This window comes from Desmodus rotundus, chromosome 6 (assembly GCF_022682495.2).
Source record: "Desmodus rotundus isolate HL8 chromosome 6, HLdesRot8A.1, whole genome shotgun sequence".
In the NCBI taxonomy this organism is placed as follows: domain Eukaryota; kingdom Metazoa; phylum Chordata; class Mammalia; order Chiroptera; family Phyllostomidae; genus Desmodus; species Desmodus rotundus.
This window is the reverse complement of record NC_071392.1, coordinates 41,580,473-41,604,611: the sequence shown is the minus strand read 5'-3', so window position 1 is coordinate 41,604,611 and position 24,139 is coordinate 41,580,473. Positions and strand designations below refer to the sequence as shown.

Below are 24,139 nucleotides of genomic sequence, written 5' to 3'. Positions count from 1 at the left end.
TCACTTTCTCCTTTTCATTAGATACATTACTTTTTAAAGATGCATTAGTAGCAAGTAGGTGTTGATACTTTAAATAAACTGTCTGCATGTTTTACTTCCTCACCACCCAATCAGAAGTGTTTCCTGCCACCTGTTCCTCCCCCTCTTTACAACAGGGGTGATAACTCTTACTCCCACTTGCTCTGCCCTCAGTGTGTAGTGTGGTGCTTGCTTCATACATATTCTTTGAATGAAAGAAAAAAATGTTATGATTGTTTATTTCCTTGACTCTATATTTTTGGATACTGCTTCGTAGAATCAGGACCCATGTCTTACTTAACTTTGACTTGATTGCCTAACATAGTTGTTGATACAAAAATGCTAGAATTCTGGCTGTATGGATTAGATCAGTGATTTTCAATTGGTGTGCAGCAAGAATTTTTAAAACATGCAATACCTGACTATTCAGGGGCACTGATCTCTTTTCTCTTGATTGTCAAATTAAAAAAAAAAAAAAGACAACAGCCAATACAAGAATTGCTGGCAATTGTGAATGAGTAAAAATTATACCTATTTTTGTCAGGTCAGCAAAAAATATACTTTTTGGTATGCTGCAGAATTTTAGAAATTAGCTTATATGTGCATGAGATGAAAAAGGTTGGAAACCACTGGCTTAGACAGACAATTTGCAGACTTATCTGGCTAGAGAATGGCTGCAGGTATGTAAAAGAGACAAGATGAATGGCATTTGGGTCCACATCTTACAACGTTTGGGATGCCGTGCTAAAAACTTAGCAATAAAGAGTTGATACTCATTTAACCATTTTGGAAAACTAGTTTTGGGAGGAGTAAAAAAGTTGGGAGGTTGAATATGCTGACATGCATGGGTAAGTTTCCTCTTTACTGATGGGATCAGAATTTATCTGTCAAAAACTACCTGCTTTAATGGAGAAATCTTAAAATAAATATTACAAACATACCTTGAATATTTTCTTTTAGTTGAACATATATAAGTATACTTTTCATTTAGCGATTTTTTGATGTAGGATCGTGGCTTTTTTTTTTTTTTTTTTAGTACGATTTACTAGTTCAGGGTTGTCTTTTTTGCATATTCATAATGGGCCCCTAATTTCCAGTTTCTCTTTCTTTCAAGTGCGAATTTAAAGATACCTGTAAAGGATTATGAATGAAGAATTTTTACAGATTTTAAAAATGTTTTCTCCTCTCTGTTTAACAATGTCTCACACTTGAATAGCCTTTTTAGCAGCTTGCTTTTTTAGTCTTTCCAGGGCATCCAACTTTGTTTTTGGGAGGAAGACAAATAACAAAATAAAACACAAGTCCAACTCTTTTATTTTGTATATGTTGATTGGCATAATATTTCATTTTTTAAGCTTTTTAACTTAAAGCTAGAACAGACAGCAAGGGAAAGAAATGAATAGCATTAAGGAGTACAGTACAGTAGAGTCAGTCAATGATACGTGAGATTTCCTGAATGGAAATGTTTAAAGTCGTGAGAGAATACCATCAGCTCACATCATCAGTTCGGAAACACAGGGCCGTCCAAGTCTGGTTCGATAATTCCTCGGAACAGGAGATGGAGATTGTATGTAAAATTTGGGGTGCTTGCTAGGGAAAGTATAATGTTCATGTCTCTTTCTAAATATGCTTAGAAACCATTGCTTATGTATTAACAGTGAGGGTTACAAGAGTTAATTCCCACTATTTTTATTTTAATGTAGCCTAAAATTAACCTACCTCCTGCTGGGCCCCTACTTGCTGTTTAGTAGGGAAAATTACAAAATGTTCTAAGTGATGAAACATTGCTAAAGCCTTAGTCCAGTCTGATCATTTAAACAGTCCTTTTATGTAGTGTTCCAGTAAAAATGTTTCATCATTTGTCATTCTTTCCTACTGCTGTTCTCCCTAATTGGTGCAGGGCACCATGGGAGGGTGGAAGGGAGGGAAGAATGACTTACTTGAAATCCTTGTAGCAGTGACAGAGTACAGCCCCCTAGATCTTACGTGCTCTGCCTCCTGTGGTCTTGGAGGTGATGGCTCTCACCTGGGTGCTGCTACCATTACAGTGACATCTGTGGTGTTTTATCTCACTGCTTGCTTGAGCTGCCTCTAAGTGCAGATCTTGAAATCTCTTACTACCTAAGTGTCTGTAGGGTAATGGTTTAGGTGGTTGTCCCACCTGCTGTACTGGGCCAACTAGCAGGTTCAGTGTTTATCAAATCAGTTGCCATGTTCCCTGAAAATTGGAATGGCCTTGGTTGTAAAAGCTGAACCCTAGGAGTTCTCCTGCGTAAGTGTGGCGTGGTCCTTTTTCCTTTTCCTTTTTTTTTTTTTTTTTTTTGTTTTTAGTGCCCATGTTGATAAGGGGCTCCACTCAGAAGAAAGTAAAGGGGGAGGAATGAGGCAGGAATGATCTTGAAACTTTTGGGAGTAAAAGTAATTTGCTATGGTTAGCATGTGATTAGAATGAGTAATGAGATGGGAGCATGGATTGAAGCAAATGAGGTTAAAGATGATTTCATTTAACTTTAATCATGGGGAGATATGACCAAAGTTTTCTAAATAAATTGTACAATTTTACATAAAACTTATGTAGGATGAAAAAAATTGGAAATACAGAAATGCTTGAGGAATACAATTATATTACTCAGATGTCAACACTTTATTTTCAGTATATTTCATATTTAGTTTTTTGCATGAATATATGTATACAGTCAGTCCTTCGTACCTGCATGTTTCACATTCATGAAGTCAACCACTGGGGATCAAATATTTGGAAAAAAAAATTCCAGAAAGTTCCAGAGAGCAGAACTAGAATTTGCCCTGCACTGAGCACTGTGCTGAGTCCGTGTGAATGAAGTGCTGTGTGGGCACACCTGTAGCCTCTGTGCAAATGCAGATCCTGCGGAAACACTGTCCCCTTTTACATAGGGGACTTGAGCACCCTCAGATTTTGGTGTCCAAGGAGGACCCTGGAACTAATCCTCCTTAGATACTGGGCAACAACTCTGTGTGTGTGTGTGTGTGTGTGTGTGTGTGTGTAGTTTAAAATACTAAATATGTGTGTTTTTCTTTATAAATTATGTTTGTGTCTTTTGCAATTTAGAATATTGGTATTTTTATTGTCAATTAGTGTTAATTCATTATGAACTAAGCAAATCTGCACTTTGATACTCATTAATAACTAATATTTTTCCTTTTTCTGTAGTTTGCCTTTACACTTTATTTATGGTGACTTTTAAAAACATTTGTGATAATGGTGGAAAGAAAGGGAAGGGACTGGACAGAGAACATGTATGAATGACCCATGGACATGAACAACGGTGTGGGGATTGACTGGGAGTGGGGGATAGGCAGAGAAGTGCAAAGGGGGGGAAATTGGGACAAGTGTAATAAAATAACAATAAAAATGATTGAATAAAGAACAAAAAAAGAATTTGTAGATGGGGCGCTCTTTCGTTTGTTTTGTTTATCTAATCAATATTTTAAAAATATCAGAGTAAATGCCAACCTCTGTATCAAAGAAACCTAAACCTGACTGTGGCCTAAAGAAGATAACTTTATGTCTCCCATGTAACAAATCTAAGATTAAATAGTGCTGAGCTGCTCTGCCTCACATGGGCATTCCGGGACCTGAGTTCTTGCCTTCTCATTGTCCCACCGTCCCCCAGGTATCATTGGAACAAAACCATAGGCACTCCTCTTTTGCAGTTCATACAAGCATCAGGACAGAGATAATCCAAGGCTGCATTTTCTTTTTACACGTACATGGCATTGATGAGAATTGAGGTGATGTGGCTTACACCTGGCAGCAAGGGAGGGTGAGATACTGTCTCTAGGTGCCATGTTCCCAGCCACTACTCTTATTAAAGTGGAAGAAGGAGAGAACCTGTTTTATGGGCAATCACAAGCTTTCACCAACTTTTTCTTTATTTCCCATGGTCTTCTAATAGAATTCTCCTTCTTCCACAGTTCATATAAATTTTCACATACATTTTTCTTAAACATTCTTCATGGTCCTCACTCTCGCTCTCCCTTCCTGTTACCCAGCCAGTGAATAAATGTTTATTGCTCTTATGTTACCTGCTAAGTGTAGGAGTAAGCTTTGGGGATGTCATGGTGATAAAAACCAAGGGCTCTCTTCCCTCATAACTATTTTCATAGTAATACAAAAATGTTTGCCTTTTCTGTCATGACTCCATTATTTGGTACCTTCAGAAGGAATAACATCATGACCAAACTGACCAATTTATCAAGTCTGTAGCACCCAATTGTATGGGTTTTCATTGTATTCTTTGCTACTATGTACTTGTGATTAAAACATGCTAAAGTTTTCAAAGTCATTATTTTTATTAAATCTAGATCACTAGGTACATAGCTCTTTAATACTCTGTGTGGCCAAATGGTAAGTACACCCTAAGTGCCGATATATGCCAAAGTATGCTGGTTATCTTGAGGAAAAGAAGTTGTATGATTGAGTTATGAATTGAACTAGTCGCTCTTTTTCTGGAATACCATATTTACTTGAAAGAATGACTGGTAGATAAATTATGGTTTGTTGAACTTGAGAATTTGGCAGAGAGTCCATTGCTTCAAGGAAAACAGCTAACCGTATTTGTTGCTAATAATAAAATACGAGCTTTTGCACCCCCAAAAATGAATAAATAAATAGAGGTTTTAAGAACTTGCCTCTACTACTGGGAGCTTTACATCCTCCCGAGTCTTAAAGCCTCTTCTGATGAAATTATAGATAATATTAAAAGGCAGTTTTTTATATATTGAAATCATATCAACATTCAATTCTGCATAACTAAGTAAACTAGTTTCCATATTGGATGTGGGTCAGAGATCCATTCCAAATACAAGATAGACCAATGGATGATAAAGTGTCAATGTATGAAGAGTGTATAGAAATGCATTATGACCAGACTTTATGGTACTCTTTTCAAATTTTGTTGTAGAATCAAAGAACGCTATCCACAATTATCTGTAAGTGCTATTGAAATGATCTCCCTTAACCTAACTTACATAATTATGTGAAAATGGATTTTCTTCATATATTTTATCCAAAGTAATGCATTGCACCATATTAAATGCAGAGTAGATAGGAGAGTCCAGCTGGCTTTTAATAACCAATTTGCAGAAATGGAAAACAGTGTTACCTGTCTCACTTTTGGGGGGAAAGGAGGAAGTGCACTTTTTTTCATAAAAGTAATATATTGTCTTTTATAGCTGATTGACAACTAAGTGATTATAATTATTCTGATCACTAATCAAGATAAAAGAGTTGACTTTTCTGATGCCTCAGTGGTTCTTAATCTCAGGCTTGCATCAGAATCACCTGGAGGGATTGTTAAAGCACAGATTGCTGAGTTCCACTTACAGATGTTTCTTATTCATTTTTTAAGTGTTGCTGATATTGCTGGTCCTTAGATCATACTTTGAGAACCGCTATTCTGTTTCTTTGGATTTACAGGACAAACCTATTTGAACTGCCATTTGGGGGAAGACATTAAAAGTTTGGGTACAGGTACAGAGACAATGGCTGAAAGTGTCCTTAGTCACCAGAAATTTGGGAGTACATTATAAATGGAGCAGAACAGCATGTTTAAGAACTATTCTATGTCTGAGGCTTTACCCTACTAACAAGCTAACAAGTTAGCCTACAACAATTTCATGGTTGCTGTCTGAGGACATGAGATTTCTGGTTCAAAGACAAAAAGGACTTTATTACAACAATTGCACTTTCTAGAGAATGGGCATTTATTATGGTGATATACCAAGCCCCAATTCCCTGATGGCAATATAGAGAGAGTGCGGCGATAGCTATGCAAGCAGTGGATAATGTTGCAATAGATCCTTGAACTTAGGGATCCCCAATTTTTTCATAATGTTCAGTAAGCCTGCCTGATCTTTGTCCCAGAGGATACATTATCTTTATTATACTGGGCAGTAAACAGACCTGCCCTCTGCTCCAGAGGGAGACGTTGTTTCTGTCTTCCAAGACTGTTCTCTGTTGAAACATCCTTGAAAAGAAGATTGAGAACAAAGGCAGCTGGTCAGTGCCTCTGCTCACATGTGTTCAGAAATGTGAGGGCGCCATGGAAAATTGCAAGTCAACACAGGAAAAGTTTAAAAGTTTGTATATATTAACTATTTACTAGTGATAAATCATAAATAGGTGGGCAAAAACATGAGAACAAATGGACTTGAGTTTTAGACAAAGCAATACCTGGTTCCCTAATGAAGGAGAACCTTGTGTGACTAAATTATTTTCATAAGTGCATGTAGCTATCACTGGGAGCAAAATTCTTCATGTATATAGGGTTTGTATAAACTATAAAATAAGGCAATTTTATAAATTTATAGGGTGGGGTGAAGTAATTTACAGTTGTATGTGAAAGTTTATTCTTGTGTTACTATTTATTAATTATTGTATTATTTTCCATATGAACAACTGTAAACATACTTTTGCCACACCATGTATATATAAACATATCACTTCAGAAGTAAAATTAAGATTAATTTAATATGATAAATGATGACATATTGGCTACAGTAAATTGCACTTGCAGTATGACTGTTTTGGATTTAGTATATATCTCTCACACTGGGCTGTGTGTGACTATGTTTTCTACATTTTTTTTCTATCTAAACTTCTGTAACTTTTGTAAAGCATAAAGTGATTATCATTTGACCATCACTTGGCCCAAATGCATCATTAACTTCCTTTATTTTCCCCTCATTAGCTCAAGATAATTAAAGTAATACTGCTTGGCACAGGGTTAGTGCAAATGCTTTTTGGATCCATGTCACAGAAAGCAAACTTAGAACTGGCTCTCATCACTTGGAAATCAAGGTGTAATTGTCTTCAGTTGTGGAGAGAGATGTATTTCCTGCTTTGCCCAGGTCAGTCCTGGTTTTTGCTCATGCCTCCTCTAACTCTCAAAGTGTTCCAATTTGGATGGTAAACTGCAATGTTCTCTCTGAGTATGACTCCATCTGAACGTTCAAGTAGTGCCATCAGGCTCCTCTCATCCAGCTTTCTGTCAGTCTCTCAGTGCTGGTTCCTTCTGTTCTGGCGCCTTCTGTAAACAGGGTCTTTCATGATGTGGTCATGGGAAAGGACTTCTGTGGGGGAGATTTCACATCATCCTTTTAATGCTGTGATTTTTCTTTTACACAAAAGGCCAAGGAAGGTATGTGATTGGTGCCTAGATCTCATTCCCTTTTTGGAGGGGATTCAAAGTGATTATTTTGTAAGTTTTATATATATTATATGTAAACATGTAAAATATTTTGTTTGATGGCTTATATAAGATGTATAAGCATAAAGAATTTTACTCCCTATGACATACTCTGGCCAGCTGGAAACACAGGACCCTTTCTTTGGTGGTGAGGGGTCTAGTGATGGACACCCAAACCAGATACAGTGGTGGATGGATGGGTCCCCAACAAGGCACAATATTTAGTACTTAAGTGTCTTAGGCACCTATAACACAAATTCAAGTATAGACTGTGAAAGGCTCTGTTCAGCCATATGGATTCATTTAAGTGACTCAGAATTTCTTAAATTATTTGTCATTATACAAATAAAAACAATGAATTAATAATTCTTACAGAAAACCTGTAGGCCCCCAAAAATATGCTTGTGGGCTTCAGTCCTCCATCCTTCCTCACCTTCACCTTTTGAATCTGTAGACTTGTAGAAACACTGATTTCCCTGTTTAGGTAGCTGATGTATGTGGTTTCTTTGGGCTTCCAGGAAAGAGCCCACAATTCTCCTTTGTTTTGTCCAACTGACTTTTCTACAGTTTTTGCTCAGTCTAATAGTATGATACCTTTCTCGGGCATAAATGGCCCAGACGGTCATTTTCTTAAAAAAAGATTTTATTTGTTTTTAGAGAGAGGGGAAGAGAAGGAGAAAGAGACGGACAGAGACATCAGTGTGTGGTTGCCTCTCCTGTGTCCCCTACTGGAGACCTGGCCTGCAACCCAGGCATGTGCCCTGGCTGGGAATTGAACCAGCAACCCTTTGCTTCACAGGCCCACGCTCAATCCACTGAAGTATACCAGTTAGGACTCAGGTGGTCACTTTTTTTAATGGGGAGTTAAGATTGGAGAAAGTGGGTCATTTGGAGGATTTGGATTCTGGTGTTTGCAGCCATCACATTATTCTTATATCCCAGAATGTGAGATATATCCTATAATTATATATTCCGGGTGGGACAAAAGTAGGTTTATAGTTGTGAGTACACGAAACACAGAGTTTATTCTTGTATTATTATTTATTATTTCATTTTCCATATTAATAGCTGTAAACCTACTTTTGCCCCATCCTGAATATTCATTTAACTATAACTTTAGAGCTTCTTGTAGTTAAATAAAAAAGATTTTTAGATTCTTACCCCTGTTGGGAATTATAATTAGAAACAAAATCTTCTCCCAACCCAGAAATTCTCTTCACAAAGATAATGGGAAAAAGAAAACACTTTTATAGTCGAATAAGCATTGAAGCAGGGTGTGGTGTGCATCTCAGACAGTTCGCTGAAGGTTTCGGCTACAGAAAGGAATCTCATCCCCTTATATAGCCAAGGTGATAGAACCTATTACATGCGTGTTTTCAAGATAAACAATAACTAATCCTAAAGTAAGAGGCTTCATAACACCGTATGTCACACCTATAGTTCACCCTGACTTTACCTGTTAAGAGGGAGCCCCGAGACCACCTGTGTTAGCTAATTGGCCTGATCCAGAGGAGACAAGGCACTTCTCATATCTGTATGAGAGGAAGTAGTTTTGCAGCTTAGAGCAGACGTCCTCCCAAGTTAGGAATCTGCTCTACCACAGAAACTGGGAGGTGGGGGCTCCATCTCCTCTCTTGATGATTTTGTTTCAAAGAAGTGGCTCCCAGGTCCTAGAGAAAGACATTCTGGATCATAAATCTGACAGAAAAAGGTCTATTTTATTTCCAAAAGTAAACATGTGTGGGTATGTGTGTGTGTGTGTGTGTGTGTGTGTGTATCTACACACCTAAGAATATTTCAGAGTGGAGAAACTACTTACAGTTTTTCTAAAATAAATGCTCTAAAGGAAAGAAGGAAAGTCTTTTTCTTTAAATAGGGATACTTAAGCCCCTTATTTTAAATTTATATTTGTCCTTACTCTGACTCTTACCCTTACTCTTACTGTATTTGCTTCTATCTTAAATATGAGGACGTTGATCTTGTTAATCCTATAGTAACACTATGATAAATATAAGTGACTTTAATTGCATTTGTAATTTGGTTTTACTCCAATTAAAACTAAATTGTAACTTAATTTTATTTAATGACAAACTTTTAATCTGTTAATTCTACATAAAAAGTAGGATATCTTAAAAGTAGGCTACTGGTGTTAGGAATTCACCATAACATAATGTGGCTAAATCTGCATTTTAATAGCTGCTGGACAGCCTATGATGTTGGGCAGCTCACAACCCTGACGGCAGGAAATAAATGAGACACATAGAACCCTAAGCAGAGAATTGGATAAAAAATCTTCTTGCGAGAAGAAATAGTATGTGTTTTCAGAGGTCAAAAGTTAAAAGTTTAAATTTTCTTTATTTTTCCTCAACAAAATCAGGGGCAGGTACAATCTGATTATCATTTTTATAGTGGTAAATTGCATAATTCTGTTTAAAGACTTAGGATCTAGCCAAGGGTTACTTATATCTTGATTTGCTTTTGGCCACCCCCCTCCTTCCAAACTTCATACATTTCCCTTTCCATGTTTGAGTGGCCCCTAACTGCAGGTGAGTGCCCTCTGTGTCACTGTGGGATGCTCCTGTGCCCTTCCACCATCTCTGTGATGCCTTATCAACAGATGCTGAGCTCCACTTTCTGCACCTGCTGTGCTCAATATGTGCTCTCAGAGATTTAGCTTTAGAGCAGTCACTTTTTCCGTAGAGGCCTGAGGGACCCTTGGTGATTTCACCTTTGCCTTTATAGTTACTGCCGTACCATGACCACATCGGGCACATTCTTGACTCCTTGGGAGTTACCTTCTCCCTTCCTGCTCTTCGGAAGTCTCACTCACTTCACGGTGACTGGCTGCTGCCAGTTACTTTATGGGCTAGTCACCTTGACCGGCCTGGCCTAGTGACTGCAGTGGTCACACACTTTGATTTTCCTGACCAATATATGTTACATAGTCCTTATTTATTCTTGAAAGAAGGTTGCTCCCACCATTTTAAACCCACCTCTGGACTTAGGTAAAAAGCAATAGCTGCCTAGCAGATCGTTGTTAGGAAAATTCAGCCTTTTCTTCCTTCCCTGCCTCTCTACTACCTATGAGGGTTTTTGTCTTGCTTTGTTTTTTTTAGAATATTGCTTCCTGCCAGTCTCTCAAACATCAATGTGCTGACTTGAGAACAACCTTTAATGCTTTCCTGTACGCTGTGTGCAAAGAATGCTAGTATTTAGAATGGTGGAGCCGTAACTCTGCAGCATTTGTAATTTTCCTGCTGGGACTCTGCATAGAAGTGAGAATTAAAAACTAATTACATAAATCACTGAGATTTGAAAGTTCTTTTTGTAGCATTTCTGCCTGTAGGATATGTATTTCACAGAGAGGACCTTGTAACTAGCAAGAAATTCGGTGGAAATATGATTAATAAGAAAGCTACCATAATTTTGCCATGTACAATGCTCACTTTTTGCCCAAATTTCCGAGGGAAAAATAAGGATGCACATTATACATGGGTATGATGATTATACACCATGGGTATAGTAATCTCAAGTATAATGCACAGAGAAACATGGTGCACATTATACACGGCAAAATCCAGCATCCCCACACTTTAACATTAAACAGATCGCAGGATTTTTTGAACCACAAGCCTTCAACCAGATGCTCATTGCAAAGTAAGCTAAATGTCTCATGCCACCAGTTATTTTAAGAGAGATGAAGTGAATTCGAATTTAAAGATAATGTCTAACACTAGGAAAATTCTGTTTTTTTCTCATTAAGATTTAAAAAGTCTCGTCTGTGTTATATATAGTTTAACTGGTACTAATCACATTCTTAACTGTTTCTGATCTTTTCTTCTTGTATGGCTATCAAATCTTACCAGCTTATCTCATGTAGGAAGCCTTCCTCTAGGCCTTTGAGTTGTTTCATTGCCAGAATGGATCGTGGGTGGTTGGCTGTTCATTGATGTTCACTATGCCTATGGAATCACCACCACTGTGTATGGATACTGGGACCTATAGTGTCCCATTATCACAGCATGCCTGCTGCTGACTCAGTTTACAGTGCCCTAGAAACCCACAGGACATTCTTGGAGATGCCCTGCTGGGAACTGCTTCGGTGTTTCCTAGGTGTGTTACGTGGGTGGACCTCTCGGAGGAGAGAAATGTGTGAGCTGTAATGCCTACAATTGTGCTTTTCATAGAGCCGGCACACTGTTGTTGATTAATAAATGCCAGTTATTTATCTTGGAGTTATTTTCATTGGCAGATGCCCTGAAAGTTTCAAAGCTGTCTGTGGGTGAGGAACACCCTCATTGCTTACTCAGCTCCTGCTTTTCTATTTAATGTGCTGTTATCTTGGGAAAAAATTTTGAGTACCAAATCAAAAGTCAAATTTAAGCAGTATTTTTCACACAGAATTTCAAATAGGACATTTAACTATGACCTGTTCTAAACTTCCTCTGATGATTTGGGTGCATGTATGTCTTTGTGTAGCTGGAAGGGAAAAGGGGCGAAGAGATTGAAGCCCAGAAGTTTGGCATTCCAGTTGTATCAGTCATAAATGGCTTTAATAAATTCAAATGCATTTTTGGTTGATTGTGTGTGTAGTAGAAGTTAGCTGCTGAAAATTCAAATGGAAATATGTGCAGAGAGGCAACAAGGATCACATGGGGAGTGGGTCAGGAGAGGCTGATGGAGATAAGTTTGATGGTTGATAAAGGATCACAAGGGTAGCAAGAGGAAGAAGAGCAAATTAGATTCTGACAATGGAAACTGTGTGAAGATTTGTAGCATGATCAGTGGTAGGTTTTCTTTGAACTCCAAATTGTGTTCAGTAATGCTGGGAGCATAAAACGCTGTAGTAGTGGCTGGGAAAGTGGGAATATGGCCCAGATAATGAAAATCCTGAGCCTTGTCTGTCGAACGGTAATAAGTATGTCCATGTATGTAGCTCTGCCAAAGACAGTGTGAAACTAAACCAACAGTGATTTTCAATCTTCTTTATCTCATGGCACACATAAACAAATTACTAAAATTTGGGGACACAAAAAATATATTTTTTGTCCATATGATGAAGAATAGGTGTAATTTTTATTCATTCACACCAGGCGGCTATTGTTGCTTTGGGTGTTGTCATTTTTTTATTTGACAATCTAATGAAAAAGAGGTCAGTGCCCCTGATTAAATAATCAGGTAATACATGTTTTAAAGACTCTTGTGGCACACCGGTTGAAAAATCACTGAGCTAAACAGTAGACTTGTCATATCTTATTTGTTTTATGTCCTATACACAGATATTCTCAATGTCTGCCAATCAGGATAAGCATAAAAAATAATCTAATTCATATAAAGATACCAGCAACTGTTAAGTGTGAGGGATAAGAGGGCTCTACTTTATAAAGGACATTTCATTAGTAATACTTCCACATTATGAAGGCATACTGGTATGAACTCAAATGGGCAGAGACCCTGTATACGTAGAGAGTAGAGGAGAAGTTTGAGAATGAGCTTAAGGAACGCTTGTCACTTAAGTGACAAAGAGAAAAACATAGGGGGACACATTTCTGTCCTGTGTATACTATTGTCTCTGGTGCAGCAGATCATGTAGGCTGTGTTTCAGTTGTTTAACAATGGTGGTTGAACATATATTGCAGGATATGTGGCTATTTTAACATATCATATTTTAAAAATTTTATGTGGCTTCCTGACATCACCACCATCTACATCACAAGATGCAAAAGTTAAAGTATGATAATTAGCCAAACAGTTAAAATATCTTCCAATTAGGAGCTCAAAATCTTGAAAAAAACTAATTTATAGTGCTTCAATTTAAGTTGTAGAAGATTGAAATTTTTAATTATTTGGAGAATATACACAGACAACAATGAAAACATTTTTTTCAGTTGAGTTTTATTTAGTGAATTTAAGTATTATGAAGTAATAAATGGGACTTATTTTGACAAGTTATCTATGTGTTTGGAAAACAAAAATAGTTTTGATATCAAACAAAATTGAACTGTAAGAGACAGAAAAAGAAATAAAATGTGTGTGTGTGTGTCTGTGTTGGCAGTTGGATATACATGTGATGAGGTTGAAATTCCCATATTCTATATTATTTTCCTTTTTTCTTTAGGTGCTGGTGAATCTGGGAAAAGTACAATTGTGAAGCAAATGAAGTAAGTAGATTTTAAAACATCATATTTGTTTTTTTATGTTTAAGTGTAACCTTCCATCAAAAGAAATATTTTCTTTTTCATTTTGTCTCATTAGAATTATCCACGAAGCTGGTTATTCGGAAGAAGAATGTAAACAGTACAAAGCAGTGGTCTACAGTAACACCATTCAGTCGATTATTGCTATCATTAGGGCCATGGGAAGGTTGAAGATAGACTTTGGTGACTCAGCTCGGGCGGTAAGTTATTAAATTCTTTGGAGTAGGCCTGATGAGTAAAAAGAACAACTTGCATAATAATGCCATTCCACAAACAGATTTATCAGCTATCTAAGGATCATTTTATAAAAGGAGTCAGAAGGATAGTGAGTAAAATCAGAAGCTTTAGAAGTGAGGGAAATAAGAATACACAGGTTGTATAATCATCCCTTTACAGGTGGAATATTCTCCGTGTCCAGCAGATGATCTGGACAACTCTAACTATTGCTTTATTTTCTGTAATCATGTGACAGTGGGTTCCTCCGTATCTCCATAACAATTTTAGTCATCATTACTGAGTTTAGTAAACTGCCTGTACTGGCACTCTTCTTCAAAATTTGCTTTTTATAATTTGCAATGCTGAAATGATCTAATTACTTGTATTCATGCCCAGGCTAGAAAGCAATCTAATCTCAAATGAAAACAGAAAAGTTTGCATGTCTTTAGAATAGGAAAATATTGGTTATTAGGAAGTACATATCAGAAAATCAAAGCTAAGGACAGGGACCTTAGGAGACACACTAGTTATCAGTAAAGACGCTGGAACCCAGGAGATTATGTGATGAGAGAGAGTGCTGCAAGTTGGTGGTGACCTAGGCCTGTGCCTCCTCACTTGGCCCAGCTTGTGTTCGGTTTGATTGGAAGCAGCCCTGGCCTCCTTTTCTTCTTCTCACCCACCCTGTTTGCTTGTTTAATCTGTTTATTTCAAGTTTTATTTTTTCAGTGTGGTTTTTTCTTTGCTGATTTGTTTTTTAAATAACCGGTATAAAACTTGATCTTCCCAGAAAACTTTAACTGAATCTCCGGCTTAATTTTTAACTTTTTGTACAAAGTAGATGTATTATTATTATTGCCACAACTACTTTTTTATAGTCCCTTTGTAATTTTATGAATTCAATAAGGGTATGTGCTGCCTCCCTACTAATACTGTGAAGATATTTTGTCAGAGGCTATAACTTCTCCTTTTTGTCTTCTTAATGTCTGCTTGATTTTTTTTTTTTACATAGAGGCTCAATTACTGCTTAATAGGGGGAAAAAATGAATGAAGGCAACATTAGAAAATATACATTGATCTATAAAATAAACATAGTTTAGCTTTTATAAGTTAACCTAGTATTTCTCTATAGGTTACTGAGCCATTTTAATTTTCTAAGCTTTTCCTTCTAAACAAAGATTTAAAAGCTTAGTATAATGAAGTAAAATTTTCAAGTAGATTTCAATATTAATAATTCATAACATTCTTCTAAATTGTCATTTATGAAATAAGATTTGATCATATCCAGACACTTTGCCTTATCTACTATCCATTCAGTATGTAACTTTTATCATTTATTCATTCAACAAATGCTTTTTGAGCTCTTAGTCTTACACAGAATGCAACTACACTTAAAGTCAAGGAATTTGTATAAATTGTAATATACACAAATTCCAATTATGATAGTTTAAATTTTTATCAAGTTCACATATACAGTATTGTGCTTCATATCTTACATGCGATTAGAGAGGAAGGTTTTGTAGCCTCAAGGAGGTAATGAAAGGTCAATACAAGCAGTTTTTTATGAAGTCGTCTTTTTTATTTTTCTCTCAAAGAATGTTGCCATTTTCTGCTTTTTAGGGGGAAAAAACACAACTCTTTCTGGGCTGTAGCTGTAGCCTAGTAACTGTTTACCTTCAGCCTATTCTGTGTACTATAGCCATTGTTATTAACTTCTTCATGCAAATGTATTTGTGCTCCCACTTTGGTTTTGAATAGTCTACTCTCTGTTTTGTTGACTTGCCTCTACACAGCTTTCAAATACTGTGAAGCTCTTGAAATTGTGCTAAGAAATATAGAGAGGGATAAAACATGTCCAGGGCATGAAGAAAGGGCATTGGAACTTGGTAATGAAACATATGTGAGAATTTTCTAGACAAAAACAGGGAAAAAGCATAATACAAATAAGAGGCAATATATTCGAAGGGTGAATATATTTCCATTTATAAAGTGTTAATTCCTGGAGTATTATCCTTGAGTTAAAGTATAACTGGATATTTTATTTTGATAGGTACCACAGATTTCCTTTCAGAAGAAAATCAATGTTAATAGTCTTTTCTAGAAATTGTGCATCAGCGTCTACCGAGTCTCACCAACTTAGATATTATCAAGATTTTAATTTCTAATACCTCTTGAGAAAAATGTTCCTCTTTTAGTTTTTATTTTCCTGATTTTTAGTGAAGTAGGGAATCTCTTCTTTTTGTATTTCTTTTATGAACTCCTCTTAATATTCTTCATTCAATTCTGTTAAATTACTTGTCCTGTTCACATCGTTTCTCTTTAAATGTTAAAGGTATTAAGCCCTCTTATATTTTGCAAATATTTCTGAGTATATTTATTTTACTTTTTCGAAATAGTATTTTTCTTACAGAACTCTTAATCTTTTTTGCAGTCGATTCTGACTTTTATGTTGTGTCTCTTAGAGAGATATTGTTCACCTTAAAATCATTTTAAAACTACTCTTATGTGAATGTTTCTAGAATGTTTAATTTCTTTAGATTTATACCTTTACCCACTTGGAAATGTTATTTGTGTCTCTTGGTAGGTTAGATCATGGGATCTAAGTATATTTTGATCATCTGGTCATCTCTTGCCTTACAACCATTTATTATATACTCCATTTCTTTTTTTTTTAATTGTGAAAGACAAATGCTATGTATACTCCATTTCTTAGTGACATGAAAATTGTGACCATATCATTAAATTGGGTGTATTTCTGGGCTCCATTGTTTTTTTCCCATTGATATGTTCTTTCCTTTCCCAGATCACTCACTCACTATTTATCCTCTATAAGTTTGTTTTATCATATAATAAGATAGAAATAATAATAACATCTATCTTGGAAGGTTATGAAGAGTGATGACATAATGAGTATCAATTTTTACCACATTTTGGTCATAATAGATGCTCAGTAAATGTTTGTAGCTGCTATTGTGGTTATTTGTAATAACTATACCACTATTATTATTTCTGTCTGAATCACATTATTTTAGTTTCTGTTGCTTCTCGGCATTGATTGATATTTGATAGCATAAGAGCGTGTATCCCATTGTTGTTCTTTTATCAAACTATCAAGGTTACTATAAACTTGAGAATCAGCTTCCCCACATCTCTGTTGAGACAAAACACCCCAAAAAAGCCAGTTGGTATCTTGATTGGAATTATATCTTAATATATAGGTTAATTGAGTGAGAATTGACTAAAAAGAATTAAAATTTTAAGAGATGCTGACTAATTTGCTGTGGTTTGCTTTATATTTGCCAATTACCAGATTTGCAAAACATTACACATTCATCATTTAAAATGAGAGAAAACAAAATTGTTTTTAAGGATGGCTTAGAGCAATCAAATTTTGTGCCTAATATCCTTTCAAAACTTTCTCAGAATTAGAGTATTAAATCTCGGAGTGATAACATATTGATAAATTAGATTCTGATAATGTGAAATTAGGGAAGAATTATGTATGGGCATAGTAACGTGTCCAAGGCACTGCATTGCTTAAAAGTGTTGCTCCAAGTATGGGCCATGGACCAGTTTCTGCCCTTAAGCACAAGATGAGTACAGAAAAGTAAGCATTTAGACAGATTTGTAGCTCTGACGGAGTAATTCATACATTAACTCTGATAGTTTAAGAAAGTGGGTTTATACTGTATGTCATTTCCATTTTATTATTCTAATAGCATTAGTTCTGAAATAGCATGGAAACAAAAGAAAATAAATCCAAACACAAGACCTGTCCTTAATCACAGGTAGTTTGACAAGTACTTACTTGGAATAATTTAGGCTACAGGGAGCAGAAAAACCTTGCCTTGAGTTGACATAGCTGAACAGCAGATTCTCCCCAGTGCCTCAGCATGTTCCTGCATAATGACTGCTTTTCTGGTCCTCTGATTTTGGAATTTAATTCTTCACTTAGTTTTGTGTCTGTCTGCAGGTTTTCCAGATTGCTTTGGAGAAAAGTTGTAGCAATTTATCTTCCTAGCAGCAATTTAGGGCAGGGCCTTTTCTTAGCACTCTAAGTAGCCAAAATTTAGGAGTGTTATATTTAAAAAATACTGGACAATTTATTAGTAAATTTTATTTCAATTTAACTTACATTTTCAATTTTTAGTATAGTTGTCTAGTTTTTCATATCTTTATTGACTATAATTTTGTTTCTCTATGTTAGTGCTCTATTCTATTGCTTATTCATTTACCTGTTGGAGCCTTGGTGCTTCTATTATCTATTTGCTTGTTTGGAAGTACATGTGTATTAGCCTTTTCCCCACTAATTTATATGTTCTCTTGCATTTTGCTCGCCTTTAATCTGTTTTTTTCAATTTCTTTTAAACCTTCCCTATTATTTCTAGAATTATGTTTAAATTTAGAAACTCTCTGAACCAAAGATTTACAAGACATTCATGCTGTTTTAGAAGTATTTTAGGGGAGTGAATTTTAACATTTCTTGCATTTGTTCTTTAATCCCTTTGAAACTTACTTAGTTGTATGTATGGATTAAGGGTCTACATCAGGGGTGTCTAACTCATTTTCACCAGGGGTCACATCAACCTCACGGTTGCCTGCAAAGGGCTGAAATAATTTTAGGACTATATAAATGTAACTACTCTTGAACTGTTAAGGAGTTGAAATTACATTCGGCCCTTTGAAGGCAACCACAAGGCTGATGGAGCCCCTGGTGAAAATGAGCTTGACACCCTTGTTCTACATTATTATTTTCTTCAGATGTCTGTCTAATTATTTATTAATGTTCTTGAATAGTCATATTCTTCTTTACTAATTTACCTTGCCACCTGTATCATATAGTAAGTTTAGATTTAGGAATTTTTCCCTGTTGATCTGCATTAATACCAGACTATTGTGGGCTTTTAATATTGATAATTTTAGCTCTCCTTCTCTGGTAGGGTTTTTCAAAATGTTTCTAGTTATTTCTACTTTTTATTTTTCCATGTGAGTGTTCGATTTTGTGTTCTGGTTTATGTTTGAGAACTAAGATGACATAGGATTATTATTTTTCATTCTGAGAAATATTGATTGATGTATGTGGCAAAGTGATACTTTCATTTGAAATGTAACATGTGCCTCTAGCACAGTATTTTTCTATTTCCTGCAGTTCATGTATTGATTATCACATTTCTATATCTCTTTTAACATCAGATTCAATTGTCCATATAAAGAACACTTCAACATTGTTTATTTTATTAATTGAAAATAAAAATATACATTTACAAGATTTATAAATGTATACATAAAAATTGTATTTGACTAACACATTTGTCATAATTTCTCTTTACATAATGAAGCTGATACTCACTGCAATTTATTTAGAATTTTTGCCATCTGCAATTTAGTTAAAATTAACTTAGATTATTTTAGTTTTAGGCTTTTTACCCCTTTTAAACAGTGCTATGGGAAAAAAGGAAAATGACTTCCTATTTCCTTGCTTCACTTACTTTTTACTTTCATTACATTTGTGTCTTTAGAAAAAAACATTTTGCACTAATGTATGTCTTAGGCAAAGCAATCCTTTCGTGTTTGGGATTGCCACCATGAATTGGTGACTCCTCTGAAGTTCTCAGGATTTACTTAAGGGTACACTAACTTTGAAGAAAGCAGATAGCTGTTTTCCTATGTGTTGTCCAGGGTCAATGAAATAATTGAGTTCAACCATTAAAACAAAAGATTCCCTTACATATGTCAATCATGACATCAATATATTATCTTTGTGTACAAAAATTCAGGGATGTCACTATTTTTTAAGACTCTATCATATTTTTCAGTTTCTATTATAGAAGTGCTTTCTGGTGTTTTCTGTTTAAACTCAATCTCATTAATAAATCTATCTGCTATATTACAAGAAAAAATCGATAAGCCTGTGCTTAAAACTGCAATCTCTCACTCCCCCTCCTTTGTTTTAGATAGCTTTCCTTGTTAAGTGTTCTTCTGGAATTGAAATCTGATATATCTTTCGCTTTCTTACTTTAAGTGATCCTTATTTAATATGTCAGAAGATGGCCATCATGATCCCTCAAAGTGTCTCTTCCTTATCCTGGGCAGACTCTTCTGAATTCTTATTAAGTGCGGAACAGCTTCAGATAAAATGTACTGTCACTGAATAAATTCTGTGTGTCAGGTGTCCCCCATATTATGTCCCTTGACATGCTAGCATTTTATATTTCTTCTGCTGAATTACCAAAGCATGCCTTATATAAACTGGAACTTACATTCTCTAAATTACCTGATTTTCATTTAGTTCTTAGTAATTTGGAAACACTTACTTGGCTACATCCAAGGGTTTTTCTTGCTATTCACAGTTGCCTGGCAAGTAACATGTCTTTTTTTAACATCACAGATAAGTCCTTTAAAGACTCACTAAGTGAAAAGTAATTTTCTAAAATAGATGGAAAAATTATGTTTTATGTTTAATAAAAATCACCAAATTTAGAAATTCCTCATATATATGTAATTATTAGGGAAAGTGAGTAACTGTTTACTGGAATTAGTAAATAGCGCTAAGAATGACTTGAAACCATGTTATGTTGAGGTGTATTGCATAACATGTGTTGCTTACATCCATTTCTCTTGCGATTTACTAAAAAGTGAAACATATGCTCTACTAATATGTTCCCATGCCGAGAGACTTCATTATTTTTCATGATGGTTCCATCTGAAAATATTTCAGAAATTGGCAGCAGAATGAATTTATACTGTCAGCTAGTACCCTCTACTAGTCTGTGTCACCAAATTCTCTTCTATACACCTTATCATAATGTGTGCCATCATTTTATAAACATTTACTATAATACTCTGAAATGTTGTTTGAGAAAAGTTAGGGATTGTCTACCCAGTTAACATAGAGCTACAAGTCTCAGGCTAAAGAGAATCTCTGAAGGTAGCAACTTCACACCTCCCCTATTTTTGGATTAACTATGTGATTACCCAAAGACTAGAGTTGTGTTACCTAATGCTGTAGCTGCTACTCCCATGTGTCTGGCTATTGAGTATCTGAGAAGTGTCTAGTCTAAACTGACTAGATATGTATCAAAAGAATATGAAATGCCTCAATAATTTTATACTGCCAATATGTTGAAATGGTATTTTATGTATAGGTTAAATAAAATATATTATCAAATTAACTTTTTTCAATATTTTAAAATGTGCCTGTTAGAAAACTTAGAATTTCATCAGCGGCTCATGATACTTTTTTTTCGGGCAGCACTGGCCCAATGAACTTGATTACCTGTGGGCAAAGAATAACTGCACATATTTGTAATCTCAGATTTTAAGGACATTTAATTAACTCTGTATACATAGTATTTATTTAAATTATTTTACATTCTGTTTCTATATGCATCATGATTATTTGCATTCCAAAGCTGTGCTTATTTCCTGTACCTGCATAAGCAAACACCTGCCCCATCCTCCTGGCCCATTGATTTTAATGGATGATAGTCTCCCCTTATCAACGGGGGATACTTTTCAAGACCCCCAGTGGATACTTGAAATTATAAATTGTATCAAACCCTGTTTATACTGTTTTTCCAATGCATACATACCTAAGATAAAGTTTAACATATATTAGGTGCAGTAAGAAATTGACAACAATAATTAGTAACAAAATAGAACAATTATAACAATATACTGTATTAAAAGCTATGTGAATATAGTCTCTTTCTCTACCTCTCAAAGTCTTATGGTACTGTACTCACCCTTCTTGTGATGTGAAGGGATACAATGCCTGTGTGGTGAGATGAAGTGAGGAGAATGATGCAGGCGTTGTGATGCAGCGTTAGGCTGCTACTGACCTTCTGATGATATTTCAGGAGGATCATCTACTTCGGGTGATCCTGGATCATGGAGCCATGACTATGTCAGTGGGTGGGAAAATTTAATATTTTCAGGCCACAGTTACCCAGTTAACCCTGGGTAACTGAAACTGCAGATAAGGGAGACTATTGTATACATACTTTAGTATCTTCTGAAAATCTCAGGAAATTATTTTTGCTTATTCCATTAGACACATTTTTGGGAGGGGTGGCAAAGCATACATTCTCCTTCTGTTTTCTCGAAAGAGATAATCGTTAGTGTACAACAGACCATCAGTGGACGGTTGGTTAATAACGGTGAGGATAGTCATACTTCTAGCTCCCAGTGCCTTGATAGCTATCACAAAACCACAAAATGTACTCCCCTGATTGAAGATTATGCTCTTTTGGATGAGCCAACTTTTTAAAGTGGTGTGTTAGAGAAAAAAAAAATTATTCCTGCCCTGGTCAGGTGGTTCAGGTGGTGAGAGCATCACCCTGATATGCCAAAGTTGCGTGTTCATTCCCCACAGTCAGGGCACATACAAGAATCAACCAATAAATGCATAAATAAGTGGAACAACAAATTGATGTTTCTCTCTTTCCTTTCCTGTCTCTCTCTCTAAAATCAATAAATAAAAATGTTAAAAAAAGGAAATTCACTTTATTTGCCCTTTTGGTTATCTATAATGCCCACTTTGTACCTTTTATCTGTAAAATATCCTGTTTTACTTTCTTTTTTAAATGGTCTTGAATGTTCAGGATGATGCCCGTCAACTCTTCGTGCTTGCTGGAGCTGCTGAAGAAGGTTTTATGACTGCAGAACTTGCTGGAGTTATAAAGAGATTGTGGAAAGATAGTGGCGTACAAGCCTGCTTCAACAGATCCCGGGAGTACCAGCTTAATGATTCTGCAGCATAGTAAGTAGTCATAACTTCAGAACTAAACTATCATGAATAATTACTTACAAGTCAAATATACCTCCAAGTCAATTTTATCGCAGAATTGGCTGACACGTTCTTATACAGTTCAGGATATTCAGAATGACAGTGTTTTAAAACTTTCTTTTCTGTATGTTTGCAGATAGCAATGTTGTTATTTCCTTTGTGTTCAAAAGTGTCTCAAGAGACTTATGCTTTATGTAACTGTAACTGAAACATGTAGAATGAGACTGTTTCCAGTATACTTCCAATAAAGTAATTGGAACTTCCCGAAATTCAGTCTGAATGTGGGTGTATCTCTGCTTTGCCTGGGACTAGCCAAAGGGGAGGGTAACTGATTTGGGTTATTTTCATGATACTAATGGTACCTGAGAAGAGTTACTTGTCCAGTGACAGGCACCTTGAATAACTGCACCCCCTTTGAAGGGACACATGGTGATTCCAAGATATTTTCCCACTGAGTAAATAGCTCTACACTTGAAAATGGGGAATTGTATGTGCCCTTTTGCATTAGATGTTGCTTACAGATACCTAAGTAGTTTTCTGGAAGAGAAGTCTGGCCTGATTTTCCAGATGGTGGCCCAGAAAGTTTGTAAAGCAAGTTGTGATAGAACCTAGTTGGGAAACATTCTGTTTGGTGATCTACATAGAACAAAAAATCATTGGTTTACATAATTGGCACATATACTCAAAAATGTCGGGTATAATATGAGTAGCATTAATTGGCTTTAAAACATCCATGGCCATACCACCCTGAACATGCCCGATCTCATCTAATTGGCCTTAAAACATGTGCCATGCATTCACTTTACTTTCCAAGTTTGTTCCATTTTCTTGACAGAGCTGTTGGCTCTTAGGAACACAAGTGAGCATTAGATTGATGGTAACAGACCTTAAAGGCTCTCTGTAAATACATGTTTTGCCGCAGTGAAAAACATGACTCTGCTTATTGTACAGTGTGTCATTTACTGCACATCAGAGTACCCTGTGCGTGTTACATGAATGATTTAGCGTGAATGATAACATTTCTTACTGACTATGTAGCCTGTCTCTCCAGCTGGTGTCACTTCTACTAAGAAATAGTCCTTGACTCACTGAGTAGCTCCTTGCCTTCTTGTTTTATGTACTCATAACATGATATATTTTCTTTCATAACACTCACAGATTTACATTTATTTTGAATTCATCAAATTTTTACTTATATTAAGACTATTTGATTATTTTCTGTCTCTGCCACTATACTATAAATTCATTAAAGTCTGTTGTTGTCTGGTGTTCTATCTCCATTGCCTGACTCACAGCCATCACTCAATATGCCCTTGCTTAGTAATGAATGAGTTAATAAACCAGACTTTACAGAGGCTAGAAGAGACATTGAAGGAAAAGTACTTAGAGCAAGAACACAACTCTTAGGCCATCATAATATTGCTTTGGCACCGCAAGTACCTGCAGGACAATCTAAATGAGAATCACCATTAAGGCAAGAAGATTGCTCTGAGCTGAGCCCAGCAAGAGGAGCTATTTCGGTAATGTAGGGGACAATAGATTGAAATATGTTTCCCCATATGGGGTGGTCTTCCTGGGGTGGTCCTCCGTCTGTTCACCAAGACCCTCTCTTGTGTACAATGCTTAGACATGAAGGAGAAAAATACAGGGTCTGGCAGAAGTATCGCCTGCATGAGTGTGTTTGTAAGGTAATG

The 24,139-nt window shown here is 35.9% G+C and overlaps 1 protein-coding gene across 1 annotated transcript in view; it reads left to right on the top strand.

Moving 5' to 3' along the window:
* The window catches only part of GNAI1 (G protein subunit alpha i1), an 81,780-nt gene that overhangs the window by 37,696 nt on the left and 19,945 nt on the right, over positions 1-24,139 (top strand). Inside the window, exons 2-4 of the mRNA XM_024559025.4 lie at positions 13,366-13,408; positions 13,503-13,644; positions 22,261-22,418. Of these exons, the coding sequence (XP_024414793.1) occupies positions 13,366-13,408; positions 13,503-13,644; positions 22,261-22,418 (343 nt within the window). The remainder of the gene's footprint in view (positions 1-13,365; positions 13,409-13,502; positions 13,645-22,260; positions 22,419-24,139) is intronic.